Source organism: Erithacus rubecula (assembly GCF_903797595.1).
Source record: "Erithacus rubecula genome assembly, chromosome: 15".
NCBI classification, from domain to species: Eukaryota; Metazoa; Chordata; class Aves; order Passeriformes; family Muscicapidae; genus Erithacus; species Erithacus rubecula.
The window spans coordinates 17,340,200-17,356,637 of record NC_136667.1 but is presented as its reverse complement, the minus strand read 5'-3'; the positions used below and the strand labels follow the sequence as shown (position 1 = coordinate 17,356,637).

The 16,438-nt window shown below is 51.3% G+C and overlaps 1 protein-coding gene across 1 annotated transcript in view; it reads left to right on the top strand.

The window, feature by feature from the left end:
* The window catches only part of SLC16A2 (solute carrier family 16 member 2), a 33,819-nt gene that overhangs the window by 16,354 nt on the left and 1,027 nt on the right, over positions 1-16,438 (top strand). Inside the window, exons 2-5 of the mRNA XM_079319063.1 lie at positions 9,706-9,850; positions 14,261-14,723; positions 15,061-15,204; positions 15,640-15,868. Of these exons, the coding sequence (XP_079175189.1) occupies positions 9,706-9,850; positions 14,261-14,723; positions 15,061-15,204; positions 15,640-15,868 (981 nt within the window). The remainder of the gene's footprint in view (positions 1-9,705; positions 9,851-14,260; positions 14,724-15,060; positions 15,205-15,639; positions 15,869-16,438) is intronic.

Sequence of the window (16,438 nt, the reverse complement as noted above, 5' to 3'; positions counted from 1 at the left end):
GTTGCATGGCTTTAATTCTCCTTTTTTTCACTGGGATGTTGACAAGTGCCCCGTGGGAGTTGTGCTGGGAGGAGCGTGGAGCTGGGTTTCTTCTTCTCTTAATGGGAAACAGAAGATGGCTTGGGAGAAATTTGGCAAAGAGGGAAATTTTCTGTCTCTTCCAGCTTGGAAAAAAGTGTCCTTTCTCACCCCTGTCTCACCACAGAGGGAGGAGGGTTCTCAAACACAGCTCAGGAGGGGGGCAGAGGAGGCAGAGAGTGCCCAGTGATTTCACAAGGATGGAGCAGCCATGGGCCACCAGCTTTGTTTGGAGACTTTAGCCCAACCTACCTCCCACTGGTGGCCAGAATTATTCCCATCTTCTCCCCAAGGCATCAAGGGCTTGGGATGTCCCAGGTGCTCTCACCTTGAAGCAATGCTGGGGATTTTTGGTATCCTGTGAGTCAGGTACAATGCCACCATGTAGGTGGAGATGCAGTGGTGGATCAGTGCTGGCCACTGGCTCCTGTAGGGATGGACGTGGCTGGCTGGGTCATGAATCCCTGGGGCATGAAACCCTTGGCATGAAGGGCTCTGTTGGTTTGCCACTCACCCCAGCCTGTGAGCCAGCCCTGGCTTGCCTCTGCTCTGAGCTGAGAGCCACAGCTCTGTGTCCTGGTGGGTCACAGGGCTGGCCAGGTGTCCTGGTTTGAAGGACAGGTGTCTGCCAATAAAGGCAGAAGCATCTCTTTGAAATAGAGAATGTAAGTCCCCTCCCTCCAAATTATTATCATTTTGAAATTAAGGGGCTCTCAGGCAAAGAGATGGGAATTAGGAATAACAGTTCTTTGCTAGGAAAATTAAAATAGAAATGCAGTATTACAATGAACAATCCCAACCCTGCCAGAGTCAGAATCCAAGCTGACACCCATCAGTCAGTCAGAGTGGTGGCAGCAGTCCCATTCCATGGTGCTGCATCCTCCTGCAGTGGCAGATGTGGTTCAGCTGGAGCAGTGCTCCTGGAGAAGGTGCAGTTTCCTCTGAAGGTGCAGGGATGATGTGGAAAGGTCTGGTTTTCCTCTGGAATCCAGTGGAGAGAAGGTGCCTTGGTGTCCAAAATCTCAGTTTTTATCTGGGTAGGAAAGGCTTGGCTCCTCCCCTGGCTGGAGCATCTGCCAGTGGGATGATGGAATTTTATCAGTCATGCCCTGGGACTCAGTGGCCATGAACAGGAGATATCTCCTGGAGGGAGGATGGGCTGTGGGAAGATAAAGATGATTGCCCAGCTGGTTTAAAGATGGCCCATTAGCAGAGAATATGTGCCAGGAGATCAGGGTCACTGCCCCAGCTGGTTTAACAGATGGGGACAGAATCCACGTTTCTGGCCACATCAACCCAGCACACCAGGCTGCTCCAGGTGGGAAAAGCTCTGGCAGCCACTCACACAGGGCAGGGCAGAGCAGGGGCTGCTCCCAGAGTCACACTCCAGCCCTTTAGGACTTTCAGGTGTGTCCCCAAAAGTGGCAGCACTCACCTGGATCACAGCCTGGGAAAGGGTGGCTGCCCCTGGCTGATCCCAGCTGGCCCAGTCCCTCAGCTGCACAGTCCTCCCAGTTGCCTGTGGCTACAAGAACTGGTTACCAGCACAAACCTGCCAGTTCCATAAGGTGGCCACGGTGGAGTTCAGAGGAGATGACACATTTTGGGGCTGGAGAAGCAGAAGGGGTCACACCTCCCTGCTGGGGACAGGGGGAGAGTGCTGAGCTGTTCCCAGGCTTTGTGAGCTTGCAGCAGTGACTGCAGGAGGTTAATCATAGCCAAAGCCCAGTGAAGTTTGGTCAGGTCATGGCTTTTCCAAAGGCTGAGAGCTTTGGACGTGCAGCAGGCCCCTGGTGTCTGGGGCCAGAGCTGACCCACAGTGTCCCACAGAGTTAATCATTGCCATCAGCCTGCAACCTTCAGCAGTGGGAACTCTTTACCCAAAAACACGAGGTGAGGAGCCTGGAAGAAACCCCAACCCACCAGGATGCATAAGGGTGGGGACAGCAATGTCCCTGGACCCTAAACCAAATTGTAACCTAGACCCTAACCCTGATCCAGCCCCTAACCCAGCCTGTAATTGTAACCCTGATATTGCCCCAGTCCCTGACCCCACACTTTTGCTGTCCCTTTCATATGATAAGGTGGATATTGTGTTTATTGCCCTGCTGGAAATGGGAGAACCTGAGCAGCCACTGGGAGCCACCCAGGAGCCCCTGTTGGGCTGTCAGTGTAATCTGCACCTGGAGCTGGACAGAGGGGAAGGATCTGATCTGATTTGATTTGATCTGATCTGAGCTGCTCTGGTCATCCAGTCCCAGCTCCTGGGGCTGCTAGTCCAGCCTCAAGCTGCTCTGTTAGGAGATGTGGCTGCTTCTGGGAGAGTGTAAATCCCAAATCACTCCACATTAAGCCCAGGAATCATGAGACTTGGGTGAGAGCAGGCTCTCCAAAACAGAGCTGGGTCTGTTGGTGGGTTCCCCATTCTCCCACTTCAGGGCTCCCATCCTCCAATTGTACTGCAGGGGGAACATTGAGGGGCATCATAGCTGGGGAGAAAAATGTGTTTTAAAGGAAGGAGAAGATGGATAAAATCAGGTTTTGGCACTGTATGTTTGGGAGAGTGCTGGGATCTGGACCCTGGGCTGGTGCAGGGCTCACCCTGATGCTGGAAGCAGATTTTTATGGACATATATAAAAAAATACTTTCTTCTCCCTGTGGGTGTGTTTTGAAAAGGGGCTTGGGAACAATGAGGATTAACAAGCAGACAGAGAATTAAATGCAGGGTTTGAGTCTTCAAATGTGTGCACATTTCAGAGCATGTGTTTGTGCCAAGACAAACTCTGTCAGGAATAAACATCGTTTTACATGAAAGGCTAATTACAGATTGGTGCTCCACGGGTGGGAGGAGGGAATTTTCACCAATTAAAATGGAACTTTTCTGTTTTTCATCAAATTGCTGGATGAAAACTCAGCCAGGGGCTGGCAAGGCATTTGATAGCACAGTCAAGGGGGGAGATGCTCATCCCCAGGATTTGTTTTTTTCCCCCCCAGTTCTGAAGAATCTTTGCCAGTTCATTTGGGCAGGAGCTGCAGGAAGCTCTGGTTCTGCCCAACAGCAGCTGAAGGCCAAAAAACAGCCCTGGGCTGTCACCCAGGGAGATGGGACATGGGCAAACATGGTCCAGCCCAACATCCCTCGGACTCACACAGCACCAGCAGAGCTTGGAGCAACAAAATCCTCACCCCCCTTGGGTGTGGAGGTCATGGAAATTCGTCTGGATTCATGGCCCACATTGAGGAGCTGCAGCTCCTGTCTGTTGGGTAACTTTGGTGTGTGGTAGGTGAATCATCCCTCAAAAATTGCAAGCCAGAGGCGACGCAGAGAAGAAAAACCTTCCTGGCCTGTGGAGTGCTGGGAAGAGAACCCCCACCCGGGCACATGGTGGGGTTCAGCTGCACAGCACATGCTGCCTTGTTGGTTTTGGATGGGTTTCACAAGAATTTGTATTTCTGGACCAGCTCTGGAGCCTCCAAGGCTGAGGCTGTGGATGGGGAGGACGTGGTGCAGCCCAGAAACCAGCTCTGACACCATTTTGCTCCAGCCAGGGTCGAGTTTTATGGGTTTGGAATGAAATGGATGCAAAATGTGGTTGGGACTGAGTTTCTCTGGGATGCTGAGTGCAGGAACCCCAGGCAAATCTGGGGTTTCTCCGTGCCTGCTGCTTGCCAAGGCAAAACCACAGATTTATCTCCATCCCTACTCATTTTGGGACTTTTCTCTCACATCAGCTGAGATCTGTCACTTAGTGGTTGCACTGGGCATCATCTCTTAAAAGTCCCCAGCATCCCTGGCAGTGAGGGGAGGCAGAGACATAATCAGGAGAGGTGTGGTGGGGTTTTTAAAGCTAAGTACATTCCCAGCCTGCTCTGCTCCAGGGCTGTGTGCTCCTGAACCTGTTCAAAACTGGTGTTTTAAAAATCCCCCCATGGCAAAAGCTGGATTGACACTTGCTGGGTCTGATCTCTGGGAAGCTGTTACATTATCCATGGCCATGGGATCATGACAGGAGCTTCTATTTCTACAACACTCACATATTTCCTTATACCACCATGAACAGGGCACTGAAAGGGTCTTTAGCCAGACCTGGCCTTGAATAATTCCTCTGAATAATTCCATTTATTCCAATTTTCTGGCTGTTGTGGAATTGTTTTCAAAAGAGGGGGGAGTGTGGAGAGGAAAGTCAGCCAAACCTGATAAAGGAGGACTTTGTTCTGAAGCTTTAGGGTATGGTACCAAGCAGGGCTTGCTATACAATTAATGAGTTTAGCAGGCTTTGGGCTGCACGTGATGCACAGTGGCTGCCACCACAATGCCCTGCCACCATCAGCTCCCACCCAGAGAAGCCTGGCTGCTCAAGTTTGGTGCTCCCCACCATCAATTTGGGGCTCTACAACCTTGGTTTGAGCTTTCAGTATCATTTTGGTGCTCCCCAGCCTCGGTTTTGGGCTTCTCACCATCAACTTGGGGCTCCACAGCTTCAGTTTGGGGATCCACAGCTTCATTTTGGGGTTCTCAGCATCAGTTTGAGGCTCCTCAGCATCAGTTTGGTGTGTTCTGGTGCTGGTTTTGTGCTCCTCAACTTCAGTTTGCAGCTCCCCAGGTTCAGTTTGATGTTTCTCATCTTCAGTTTCACAACTTTGGTTTGTGGCCTCTCATCTCTTGTCTGGTGCTCCCCATTTTTGGTTTGTCAATTTGGTGATCTTCAGGTTCAGTTTGGTGTTCCTCAGGTTTTGTTTGGGATTCCCTAGCTTTGGTTTGGGGATCCTCATTTTCAATTTGGGGCTCCACAACTTAATTTTGGGCCATATTGGTACTCCCCAGGTTCAGTTTGGTACTCCCCAGGTTCAGTTTGGTGCTCTCCAGGTTCAGTTTCTGTTCCTCAGATTCAATTTGGTGCTCCCTAGGTTCAGTTTTAATCTCCTCAGCTCCCATTTTGCTGCTCACTTTCCCACCCCACCATGCACTGTGGTGGTTTCCTCAGCTCTGACTTTCCCATCTGCCTTTGTTTAAGCCCTGACCACCCTTCCCTGGGAGCAGCTGAGCCCGCAGGGGGTGTGGAGCACAAGGGCTGAGCTGCTGGGAGCACAAGGGGATGACGCAGATGCCTCTGGAAGGGCATGGCACAAAACAGCTGCTTGGCTTTCACTCCAGATGTGCTGTGGGAGCCCCACTGAGTGGGGAATGGCCACGAGGTTGCTCCCAAAAATGCAGCCAGGTGTGGCTGTGAAGGTTTGAGGGCTGTGAAGGTTTGAGTGAGGTTTGTCACAGCAGCAGCAGCGAGTCAAAAAGAGATTTATTTCTTACAGCAGAGGTGCAGGAGGTGAGTCCCCTTTGCCTGCCTGGTGTCTCTGAGCAGCACCAGGTGCCAGGGGAAGGTGGCCCTGTCCTTGCTGGCCCATTCCTGACCCAGCTGGGAGCAGGAGAAGCCACGGGAAGAGGGAAGACACTTCCTGCAGTGGCGGATCTGAGGTCACCTCCTGGCCCTTGATCCCTCCAGCCAGGGGTATTTGGGTCAGCAGGGAAGCACAGCTGAGTGCAATGTCCCTTCCTCCCTGGAGGGTTTGGATTTAAAGGAACAAATGGGTTTGGCTTCAAGTGCTGCAGTCTGATTTTTTAATGGAGTTTTTTGGAACAATGAGCAGGGTTTGGAGTGGTGAGATTTTCTTCCTTTCTCACCTTCCTGCTCCTGCCTTGCTCTGCTCTAAGAAACCTTTTTCTGCCCAGGAAAATGCCAGCAGCAGGAGAAGTTTGGCATCCTGTTGGATGGTCTGGTGTCCAGGTGGGGCTGACCCACCACAAACACACAGATATGGTGCTCAGGGACCCCTCAGCATCACCAGCCCCACTGCAGAGGGAGCTGAGCCCCCCAGCCCCCATCCTCCTCTGCCACAGCAGCTTTGTCACCCACTGGTGGAGGAGGAGAAGGTGACCAAAGCATTTCTGTCTCTCCTCTGCTATGGGCACCTTGGTGTTGTTGGGCTGGTGGGCAAATGGGCCACCTCACCAGTTTTCACTCTGTGCTGAGCCCAGGGTGAGGGGTGCTGGGGAGGATGGATCATCCTGGCCATGCTATTGCAGCAGCTGCAAGTGTCCAAGGCCAGCTTAGATGGGATTTGGAGCAACCTGGGATAGTGGAAGGTGTCCCTGCCCATGACAGGGTAGAACTGGATGATCTATAAGGTCCCTTCCAACCCAAAGCCTTCTGATTTTATCATTCTGTGCATCACTGTTCCCCTTGGAGATCTTCAACCACTGCATTCCCTGTCCAGTGCTCTGGATCAGCCACCAGTTTTGTTATGTCAAGGTGGGAAGGAAGAATTTGTGGAGCTTTATCTGGAGCTTTTCCCCTTGTGTGAGAGCTGCTGGTGGAATGTTCTCCTTGGTCAACAACTCTACTCCAGCAAAGCAGCACCAGCCCCACACTGAGCTCTTCCCCTACCCCAGAGCACCCAGAGTGCTTGAATGCTTTTTTTTCTTTTTAATCTAAAATTATGGTTTCTGAAGCATTCTGTGTTTCTTGCATGTCATCTGTCAGGTTGTTTCTCTGAAGACACCCCTGCCACCAGCCAGGACAGCCAGCTCCAAACCCAAACCCTGGTGCTCCCAGGAGCTGCTTGGACTCACAGCACCCTAAAACACAATCAAGTCTTAACCCGATCCCTGTCAAAGTCCTGGCAGCTCCTGAGCTCCTTCCAGCCCCATCCTCAGCTGGATTCTCTCCACAGCTTCTTTAAGGAGCTGCTTGATAAGGCTGTGCCTCATGTGGGGGCTTGTCTGTGTTTCCATATCTCTCCCAGCTTATCAGCCACAGAGGGTGGGAGGTGTGGCCAGGATGGGAATTAACCATCCCATTCAAACCCTCTGGAAATCAGAAATGAAAATTCCTCTCCTTGTCTTTTTTTTTTTTTTTTTTTTCCTCCTGTGGCTTTGAATCAAGATGTACCTCCTGTAAAAGGGAGGTGTTCTGTAAAACTTCTGTAGGAGGGAAGGTGCTGGTTTCCACTGGAGGAATGACTGCCTCTGCCTTTCACATCCAGAAAAGATTTCAACAACACAGATTCCCAAAAATAAATCCTTTTTTTTCCCCTGAAATTGACCCAAGGACTATGCCCAAAGGCACAGCTTGGGGTTAGGCTTCACCTGAACTCTTCTTCCCCAACTTTTACCTTTCTGCCACGACTTCCCTCCAGCTCAGGAGATAAAACAGAGGATAAAACTCTGCACCCCACTCTGCGGGGGTGGGAACACGCTGGGATTTCAGCACTGAGGTGTTTTTTTTCTGCAGCCCCCGATTTTGCCGAGGTTTCCTCCCAGCCCTGGAGCGCGCCCAGCCCTCCCGGCTTCCCGGGGCTGCGCTGGGAAGACAAAACCCCGCTCTGGAAGTGAGGCTATTGTTCTTACTAATTTTAACTGCATGTTCTTCCCCAAGCCTATTTTTATTCATTGCTTGTGGTAAGCCCTTTCTCTAAGGTAGAGCAATTTGCCACAGGACTCTTTTTTTCCCCCCCTTTTTTTTTTTGGTGTGTTTACCAATTTTAATTGAGAGATATCTCCTTTTTACAAACCCAGAGCTGGAGGAGCTTTCAAACACCCATTGCTGAGCCTCCTGCCCTGGGTTTGCTTTGATCTCTGCAGGTGAGTGTGCATTTTTTGGGGCCAGAGATTGATCCTGCCTATTTGCATGTAAATCCCCGAGTTATTAAGATCCGAATCTGCCCCTTTAAATTTAATACTTCGCTTTATGCTTTTATTTCCGCGTTTCTTAAAGTAATTTCCAAAAATAACAAACTTCAAACATGATGGGGCCATCTAACGTTTTTACTGCCTTGGCTGGAGTAGAAGGAACATTTCTGGAAGTGTATTATCCAATTTAACGAGCCTTTCCCATCCTGGCGTGGCTCCCACCCCTCACCCCCTCTCAGAGCTGTTTTGGATCTGTGCCACCTAATCCTATTAGAGGGACTTTGCTTGCACTGTGCCTTGTGTTTATAACCAAGAAAATCAGCTGGAGAGGGGGGTCCTCTCCCTCTCCCTTCCCCTGTTCCATCTTTTTGCCTGGAGTTGAGACCAGTGCCCAGCCAGTCCCACCAGGGTCCTGCCCAGCCCTTGCTTTTCATTTTATTGCACCCACTCTGCATTTATTAAAAGAGATTTTTGAAGTAAATTGGGTCCTTGTGAACTTATAATTAATTTGGAAGGGTCAGCTCTTCCCAGCCTGGGGAAGGCTTCTTTGTGTGGTCCTTTTGTGAAAGGCAGAGGTTGGAGAGGTTGTTCCATAGCTGGGATTTGCTTTTAATAGGGACCTGGGTATTTTTTGAAGATCTCACAGCTCTGGAAGGACCATGAGGCTGTTTTTATGCAGGGCTGTGATGAAAAGGTTTGCAGAGCCCTTGGCTTGGGTAAAAAAAACCCAAACAAAAACAAACCCTGAAAGAGGTAAAAAAAGGTAAAAGGACCACATGCCCTGGGGCTTGGCAGCCCAGAGCTGGCACCTGGAGCTAGGAGATGCTCCAGGAGGTCCCCCCACTTTGGAGCCAGGTAGGGCTGGGGGCCCCTTGTCCCTTTGTCCATCCTGCTCTGCCCCACACATCACCCAGGGGACCTCTTGCTTCTCCTCAGAGCTGTTAGAACTGAAATTCTTTTCCTCACCACATTGCTTTTCTTGAAATCCTGCATTTCCTCCCCAAAATAGTCACATAAACCATTAAAAGGAGAAGGTGGAGGGCAGGGAGAAGATGGTGGGCAAGAGGAAATGGCCTCAGGTTGTGCCAGGAGAGGTTTAGGTTGGATATTAGGAAAAATTTCACTAAAAGGCTGGTCAAGCACTGGCACAGGGCAGGGATGGAATTGTTGTCCCTGGAGGGAATTAAATGTGGATGTGGCCCTTGGGAACTTGGGTTAGTCCTGGGCTTGGCAGTGCTGGGGGAATGGTTGGGCTTGAGGATCTTAAAAGGCTTTTCCAACCTTAACAGTTCTATGATGGGAAAAAAAAATCTGTGAATAATTAAAGTTTTGGGGAAAAAAAAAAAAAAAAAAAAAAAAAAAAAAAAAAGAAGGACAGACAGACAGTGGTTTTCTCCAGAGTGGCCTGGCAGGGTCAGGGGTGGAATTTAACCTGGGATAAACATGTGTCCATCAGCTCAATCCTCACTGACCATGGGGAGAGGGGAAGGTGAGGGGTGGGTGAGTGCTCTCCCTGACAATGCAGGGCTGTAAATCTGCATGGGGAGCTCTCCCAAGCCAAATCTGGGCAGCAAAGGGCTTGGAGGAGCTCAGGGGCTTTTGGCTGTGGAGATTCCTGAAGTGGCAAAAATGGAACATTTCCCCACATTGCAACCCAGCAAGGGTTGTTTGGAAAGAACTTTGAAACTTGGTGCCTTCCCTGGGACACAGGAACCCAGCAGACAGCAATGCAAGGAAAACCTGTCCATGCTCCAACCATCCTTGGTGCCACCAGTTCTCTGTGTCATTTATGAGTTGCACTGTTAATTAATAGCACTTATCACTGTTAATTAACTGCGTGGTGGGGCTGCCTCTCTGCCAAGGCCCCTTCAAAGCTCTTGTTTGATTCCCCTGTTGGATGTCCCACCCTGACCATCCCCTTTCTGCTCTCTCTCCCCAGCGTGGGTTGGCTCCCTGGCCATGGGGATGATTTTTTTCTGCTCCCCCATCGTCAGCATCTTCACGGACCGGATCGGCTGCAGGACCACGGCAGCCATGGGAGCCACCATCGCCTTCATTGGCCTCCTCTGCAGCTCCTTCACCAGGTAAGGCTCTGGAGGGGACACCCAGCTCCTGGCACAGCTCCTCTTCCTCCCTGTTCCCTGCCTACACAGTGCTGCTGCCTTTGGGGGCAAAGCTGGTGACTCCCATCCCTGTGAGAGGAGTCTTGGCATCCCACAACCTGTTCCCCTCCACACTGTGCCCTTAGGTGAAAAGAGTGTGAATTTTCCCAAGCAAAGGGCTGTGTTTTCTGGGGTTTCAGCACTCAGGTCCCTCTTTAAAGCAGCAGGAGAGGTTGGTGTGCCTCTCACAGAGAAAACTGCTCTCCTTTGTGACCATTTTCACATTGGTGCTGAAAGTAAATTAATGCTTAAAATAATATTTGGTGGATTATGCCTAAGAGGGAGTTTCTGTGCAGGGCAGACAGGGAGGGGAAGGCAGACAGGGTTTGCAGCAGTTTGTGGTGTTCCTGTCCTGGCAGAGCAGGGCCACTGCTGCTCCTTGTTTTCCATGCCATGAATTTCTGCTGGCAGAAATGTGCATTTGGATGGCAGGTACCTTGTGTGTCTTTCCAGCCCAGAAATCAGGGTTGGAATGGTTGTGGGAGCAAAAAGAGGTCAGCTCTGGGGTAATTTATGTGACACTTATTAAACACAGTCTCAGAGGTTCCATGGAGACACCTCCAAAGCAGCATTTGCCTCACTTTTTCTGAATAAAAACATTGCATTGGGTTGGATTTCAGTTAAAATCAATATTGTTTTAATTAAAATGCTTCAAGGAGTGGGTTTTCAAAGCAAACACACACCAGTTTTCCAGAGGGTGACTTGCCTGCACTGTGCTCCTCCTGGTCAGGGGGTCCTTGTGCTCATCCCAATCCTGTTTCCCTGGATCCCCAAGCCCTCATCTGTGGGATCATGATGGGTGTGGGGATCACTTCTGATGCCCAGGCAAACCCCCAGGACTGTGGCCAATTGCAGATGGGATTTTTGGGTTGTTAAAACCATCTTGGGCAGCAGTGTGGATGGAATCAGAGTCTGCAGCTTCAGGTGCCACCTTTTGTGTTCCCAAAAATAACAGCAGAAGGTGCAGTGGGTCCTGAGAGAAGCTGTGCCCTGCATGGATATCACAGGAGTTTCCCATGTAATCCTGCTTTCCTTCTAATCAACAGAACTTGGACTTTTCTTCCCCCTCACTGTAAAATGTTTGTGGAAAGAAAAAGGGCTCTGCTGCCAGGGACTTGTTGTGTTGGGTTTAAAACAAAAAATAAAAAGCTCAAACAGTACAGGCAGAGAGGAATATCATTTCCAGGAGAGCTACAGGGCTGAAGTCCCCATTTCCTGCCTCTCACTCTCAGACCACATTCCTCTGGCTGCCTTTAAAGGGAGAGAGGAGCCCCTCTGCAGCTGGACCACAGCGAGGGAAGCTGTGATGGCAGAGCAGAGCAGGGCTGGGGGAAGAGCAGGGAGCCTGTGGGGTTTGGCTGGGCTCCATCCCCATGGTGCTGCTCCTGAAATTCAGGGCTTGTGGCTCCAGCTCTCCCAGAACAATGGAGAAGCTTTTTTTTGGTCCCTCCTGCCAAGTCCCTCCACCACAGCTGGGGATTATTCCCCTGTGAGACAAGCACTGCCTTTGGTGGGCTCAGGCAGAGCTGGATCAAAGCTCATCCCCCCTTTATCTCCTGGTTTCTCTAAAATGGGTTTATTTTGTCCAAATGGAGGAGCAGCAGTTCCCAGCACTGCACTGAGTTGTTCCAAAAACCCTCTGAGCCACCAAGACTGTGTGGCAAGACCGGCTCAGTGCCTCTTGTCTCAAAACATTGGGAATTTTCTATGAAAACCACTAAAGGAACGAAATATGCTGAAAAGCAAAGCTCTGGGGGAGGCTGGGTGGAGTCAATGCCAGGCTTTTCCTCTCTGCTGCCTTGCTCTGAGGTGTCTCCTGCACTTGTACCCAGCTCAAGCCACCAGAGACCTTGAGTGCTCTCAAGAGAAATCCCAGTTAAGGCTTTAGCTTCCCTCCAGTTCAAGGAGGTTGGTTTAGCATGAGGAATGGGAGATGAAGGCCAGCTCAGGAGGGTTGTCTTCACATGGCCCCAGTCCCCTCCTGGCCCTCCTCCTCTGCACTAAATGTTCTGTAGGGAGGGTGGGGTCCCTTTTCATCTGCTTCTCCTTCCCCTCCACAATTTCTGCCCAGTTATTCCTGCATAGAGAAAACTCCCAAATTTCTGCCAGCAAGGAAGAAATCAGGTGTCCTGGTTTGAAGGACAGGTGTCTGCCAATAAAGGCAGAAGCTTCTCTTTGAAATGGAGAATGGAAACCCCCTCCTACAAATTATTATTATCATTTTGAAATTGAAGGGCTCTCAGGCAAAGATACGGGAATTAGGAAGAACAGTTCTTTACTAGGAAAATTAAAATAGAAATGCAGTATTACAAAGAACAATCCCAAACCCTGCCAGAGTCAGAATCCAAGCTGACACCCGTCAGTCAGTCAGGGTGGTGGCAGCAGTCCCATTCAATGGTGGCTGCATCCTCCTGCAGTGGCAGATGTGGTTCAGCTGGAGCAGTGCTCCTGGAGAAGGTGCAGTTTCCTCTGAAGGTGCAGGGATGATGTGGAAAGGTCTGGATTTCCTCTGGAATCCAGTGGAGAGAAGGTGCCTTGGTGTCCAAAATCTCAGTTTTTCTCTGGGTAGGAAAGGCTTGGCTCCTCCCCTGGCTGGAGCATCTGCCAGTGGGATGATGGAATTTTATCAGTCATGCACTGGGACTCAGTGGCCATGAACAGGAGATATCTGCTGGAGGGAGGATGGGCTGTGGGAAGATAAAGATGATTGCCCCAGCTGGTTTAAAGATGGCCCATTAGCAGAGAATATGTGCCAGGAGATCAGGGTCACTGCCCCACCCAGCTGCAGCAGATGGGGACAGAATCCACATTTCTGTGTATTGCAACCCAAGTCAGCAGGGCTGGTCCCACTGAGAGCTGGAAGCAAGAGGAGGCCAATGGAGTCTCCTTGTTCCAGGAGAAACAATGATCCATTGGCACCCTCACAATACCAGGGACAATGCCACCCTTCCCAGCAGACAGCAGCTGGCTGATCCCCAGTGAGCAGGCTGGGAAATCCTGGCTCCTTAAGAATCCTGGCTCCTCTGAAAGGAGCCCCTGCTCATGCAGGGAGCAGATGGGAGCCGTGGCATTTGTCTCCACTTACCCAACATGTCAGCTTAGCTGCAGCACCAGGGCTGCTGTGCCCAAACCAGGGCTGCTGTGTGGGAGGTCAGGCATGGCCCACAAAGCCCAGCTGCTTGCCTGGCTCCCACAGAGGGGGCTTCTGATGTGGTTTTGTTCTGGAGTGGATGGAAATTGCCTTTCCTGACAGTCATTTGTCTCAGAGCCCTCAGGCACAGTGGCCATGTTCTGCTTTCTGCTTGGCAAGCTGGAGGGGTGAGTGTGTGATGGAAGGAATGATGTGCTTGTGAAGGTTTTCCCAACTTCCAGCTGCTCTGGTAGATGTGGGCTGCTGTCTGCTCACTTTGCTTTGGGAGCAGCACTTAGTCTTGCTCCAAGAGTTGGACCCTGAGCTGCCCAAATGTTTTCCCCACACTCTCCTCCCATACAGTATCCCATGGCAGACTTTTGCAGCTGGATGTATGGCATGGGGATGAAGAAAAAAATTCCTTCATCTGGAGAGGAACACAACAGGTTGTGTGTGCTGCCTAAATCCAGGCTCCTTTGGCAGCTGCCTCTGCTGGGAAAACTGGGAAGCAGCTCCTTCCAAGGGCTCTCAGGACTCTCCATCTGCTCTGTGGAGTAGCCACTTCACTCCCTCCTCAAGTGCAGCCACCAATGTGAGGTATAAATGGCATCTATTAACTGTCTTAATTTAAGCTCCCAGAGAAGCTTAAAGAAGAAGAACTTAATTAACCAGCCTGGAGCCTGGGCAGAAACACCACATTTCCTTCCTGCGTGCCATAACCAGCAGGGTTGGTGCCTTCTGCTTCCAAACACCGGGTGCAGACTGTTTTCAATTAGTCCTTTCAGTGGAAAAATTAAAAGGATTTCTAGCTAAAAATATCCCTACCTTAGAAAATCTTGTTTGCTGTAACTTAAGAACCGTTGAAGTAAGACACATCCGTGACACGTTGAAGGAAGGTGAAGTAAGTAAGTTGAAGTTGAAGTAAGTAAATTGAAGTAAGTAAGTTGAAGTAAGGTTAGCTTCCCAAGGAGGCCAGGTTGGCTGCTGCCTTCTCCTGGTGGCAGAAAGCACTTCCAATCTATGCTTCATTTTGCTGATTCCATGTGCCAGCTGTGAGGTGAGGATTATCCTGCTCTGGCGAGGGACTGAGCTCCTGCAGGTCCGACTGCGCTGCGCCAGCCCCGATCTCTGCAGATCCCCGGATCTCTGCGGATCCCCGGATCTCTGCAGATCCTCACTGCCACGTGTTTCACTCCCACCAGATCGCTGGAAGTTCGTTATTTCACCTATGGGATCCTCTTTGGCTGTGGCAGCTCCTTCGCCTTCCAGCCCTCTCTGGTCATCCTGGGGCACTACTTCAAGCGCCGCCTGGGCTTGGCCAACGGCATCGTGGCCGGCGGCAGCTGCCTCATCTCCGTGCCACTGCCCTTCTTCCTGAAGATGGTCGGGGGTGCCATCGGGCTGGCACACACTTTCCAAGTACTCAGTGCCTTCATGTTCATCCAGATCTTCTTGGCCATGACCTACCGGCCCATGCTGACACCTTCTTGTGACTCTCAGCACGACGGGCACGACAAGCTGGGCAGCCGCAGTGTGAGGCAGCAGTGCTGGGCCCAGACACGAAAGTATTTCAACCTGAGGGTTTTCAGGAGGAAGACCTATAGGATTTGGGCTTTTGGGATCGCTACTGCTGTCCTGGGATACCTCGTACCTTACATGAACCTGGTGAGAGCTGGGGCTGGAAGGGGAGGGAGGAGGTGGGAAGGTGGGGATGGACAGGAGGGGCAGCAAAGAAGCAGCAAAACCCTCAAAGCCAAATTCCTGCTATGGATATGGTTTTGTGTGTCCTCTCTGTGCCATCACTTCCCAGTGCTCCTAAGGACCAGCACCAGCAGCAGGAGAGGAAGGGGCTGTTTGTTTTGGGGTGGATGGAGGGTGCAGGTCAGCACAAGGGACACACAACCACCCCAAATCCAGGAGCCAATCTGCAGGAAATATCTCCCTTTTGGGGAGATGAGAGGGATCAACAATTCACACCCTCATGTCTTTCCCTCCACCCCAGGTCAAATACGTGGAGAAGCGGTTTCAGGAGACCAAGAAGGACTGGATCCTGCTGGTTTGCCTGGGGGCCATGTCGGGGCTGGGGCGCCTGGTTTCGGGCCGCATTGGCGACTGCATTCCCGGGCTGAAGAAGATTTACCTGCAGGTATGGAGTGCCCAGCCCTCCATGGAGCTGCTGGCCAGCCACAGCAGGGACATTGGTGACCACACTCTGCTTAATATCTGTCAATCCCAAACCATTGTCTGCTGTGAGCGAGCAAAATTTACTGCACAAATGTGTGAGTTACACTCTCGACCCAAGGGTCCGTGTCTGTTCAGCAATCCAATTCCATGGTGGCAACTCTACCCAAACTACTGACACCCTTTCACCTCCTTGTGGTTTTTGAAGAACAAACTGCTGAAATCTAGCAGCTAATCCAGCAGCTAATCCTTCTTAACCCTTCTTAAAGGGTTATTCTTAAGGGCCTCTTCGAGACAGCAGCAGCAGCTGGATGGCTTTGCTGGGTCTGGGGGAGGCAGCAGTGACATTGACCTGCTCACTGCCTCTTCCTGATGCCCATCCCCACTTCTGTGTCCCCAGGTTGCATCCTTCATGCTGTTGGGCCTCCTGTGCATGATGATCCCCCAGTGCCGAGGCTTCGAGGGCGTCATTGTCATCTGCCTCTTCCTCGGCCTCTGCGACGGCTTCTTCACCACCATCATGGCCCCCATTGCCTTCGAGCTGGTGGGGCCCATGCAGGCATCCCAGGCCATAGGGTACCTCATGGGGCTGATGGCCGTGCCCATGACTGCTGGCACGCCCATAGCAGGTTGGTGGCACCCCCAGCACTGGGAGGGACGTGGGGCTGGCAGCTCTCACCCATGGTGGTGTTTTGGTGTGACACCAGAAGCCCTGCTTTGAGTTTTCTGGTGGAGGTTGGAGAATGGGGGTGGCATCACTCCATGCCACCTCTTGTGGTGTCTCAGGGCTTTTCTCAAAGCTGATGGAAGGTGATCATTGAGCCAAGGTCACGTTGAGTTATTTCTGTTTGCAGAAAATTGAGCTAAAAATTGGAAGATAACACTTTTCTAGAAGTCCTTTGAGATGGAATTGAAGTTGGAGATGGAACCTCCACAAGACCTGGGTCTGTGTTGCAGCACAGCAATAACCCCAATGTCCTTAACAGCCAGGGCTTTGCCAGAGCTGCCCCTGAGCAGCAGGACCTCAGCATCAGCAGTGCTAAGCCAAAGCTGGATAAGCAGCTCCAATCTCTCTGCTTCCGGCAGCAAAGTTCACCCCAGCACCCTCTGGAAGGAACATGGGGGTCAGGTCACAGCCCTGGCACTGGGAGGGTGCTGCCCCAGATCCCATGAGTGGGGCTGGCTGGGTCAAGGGGCTC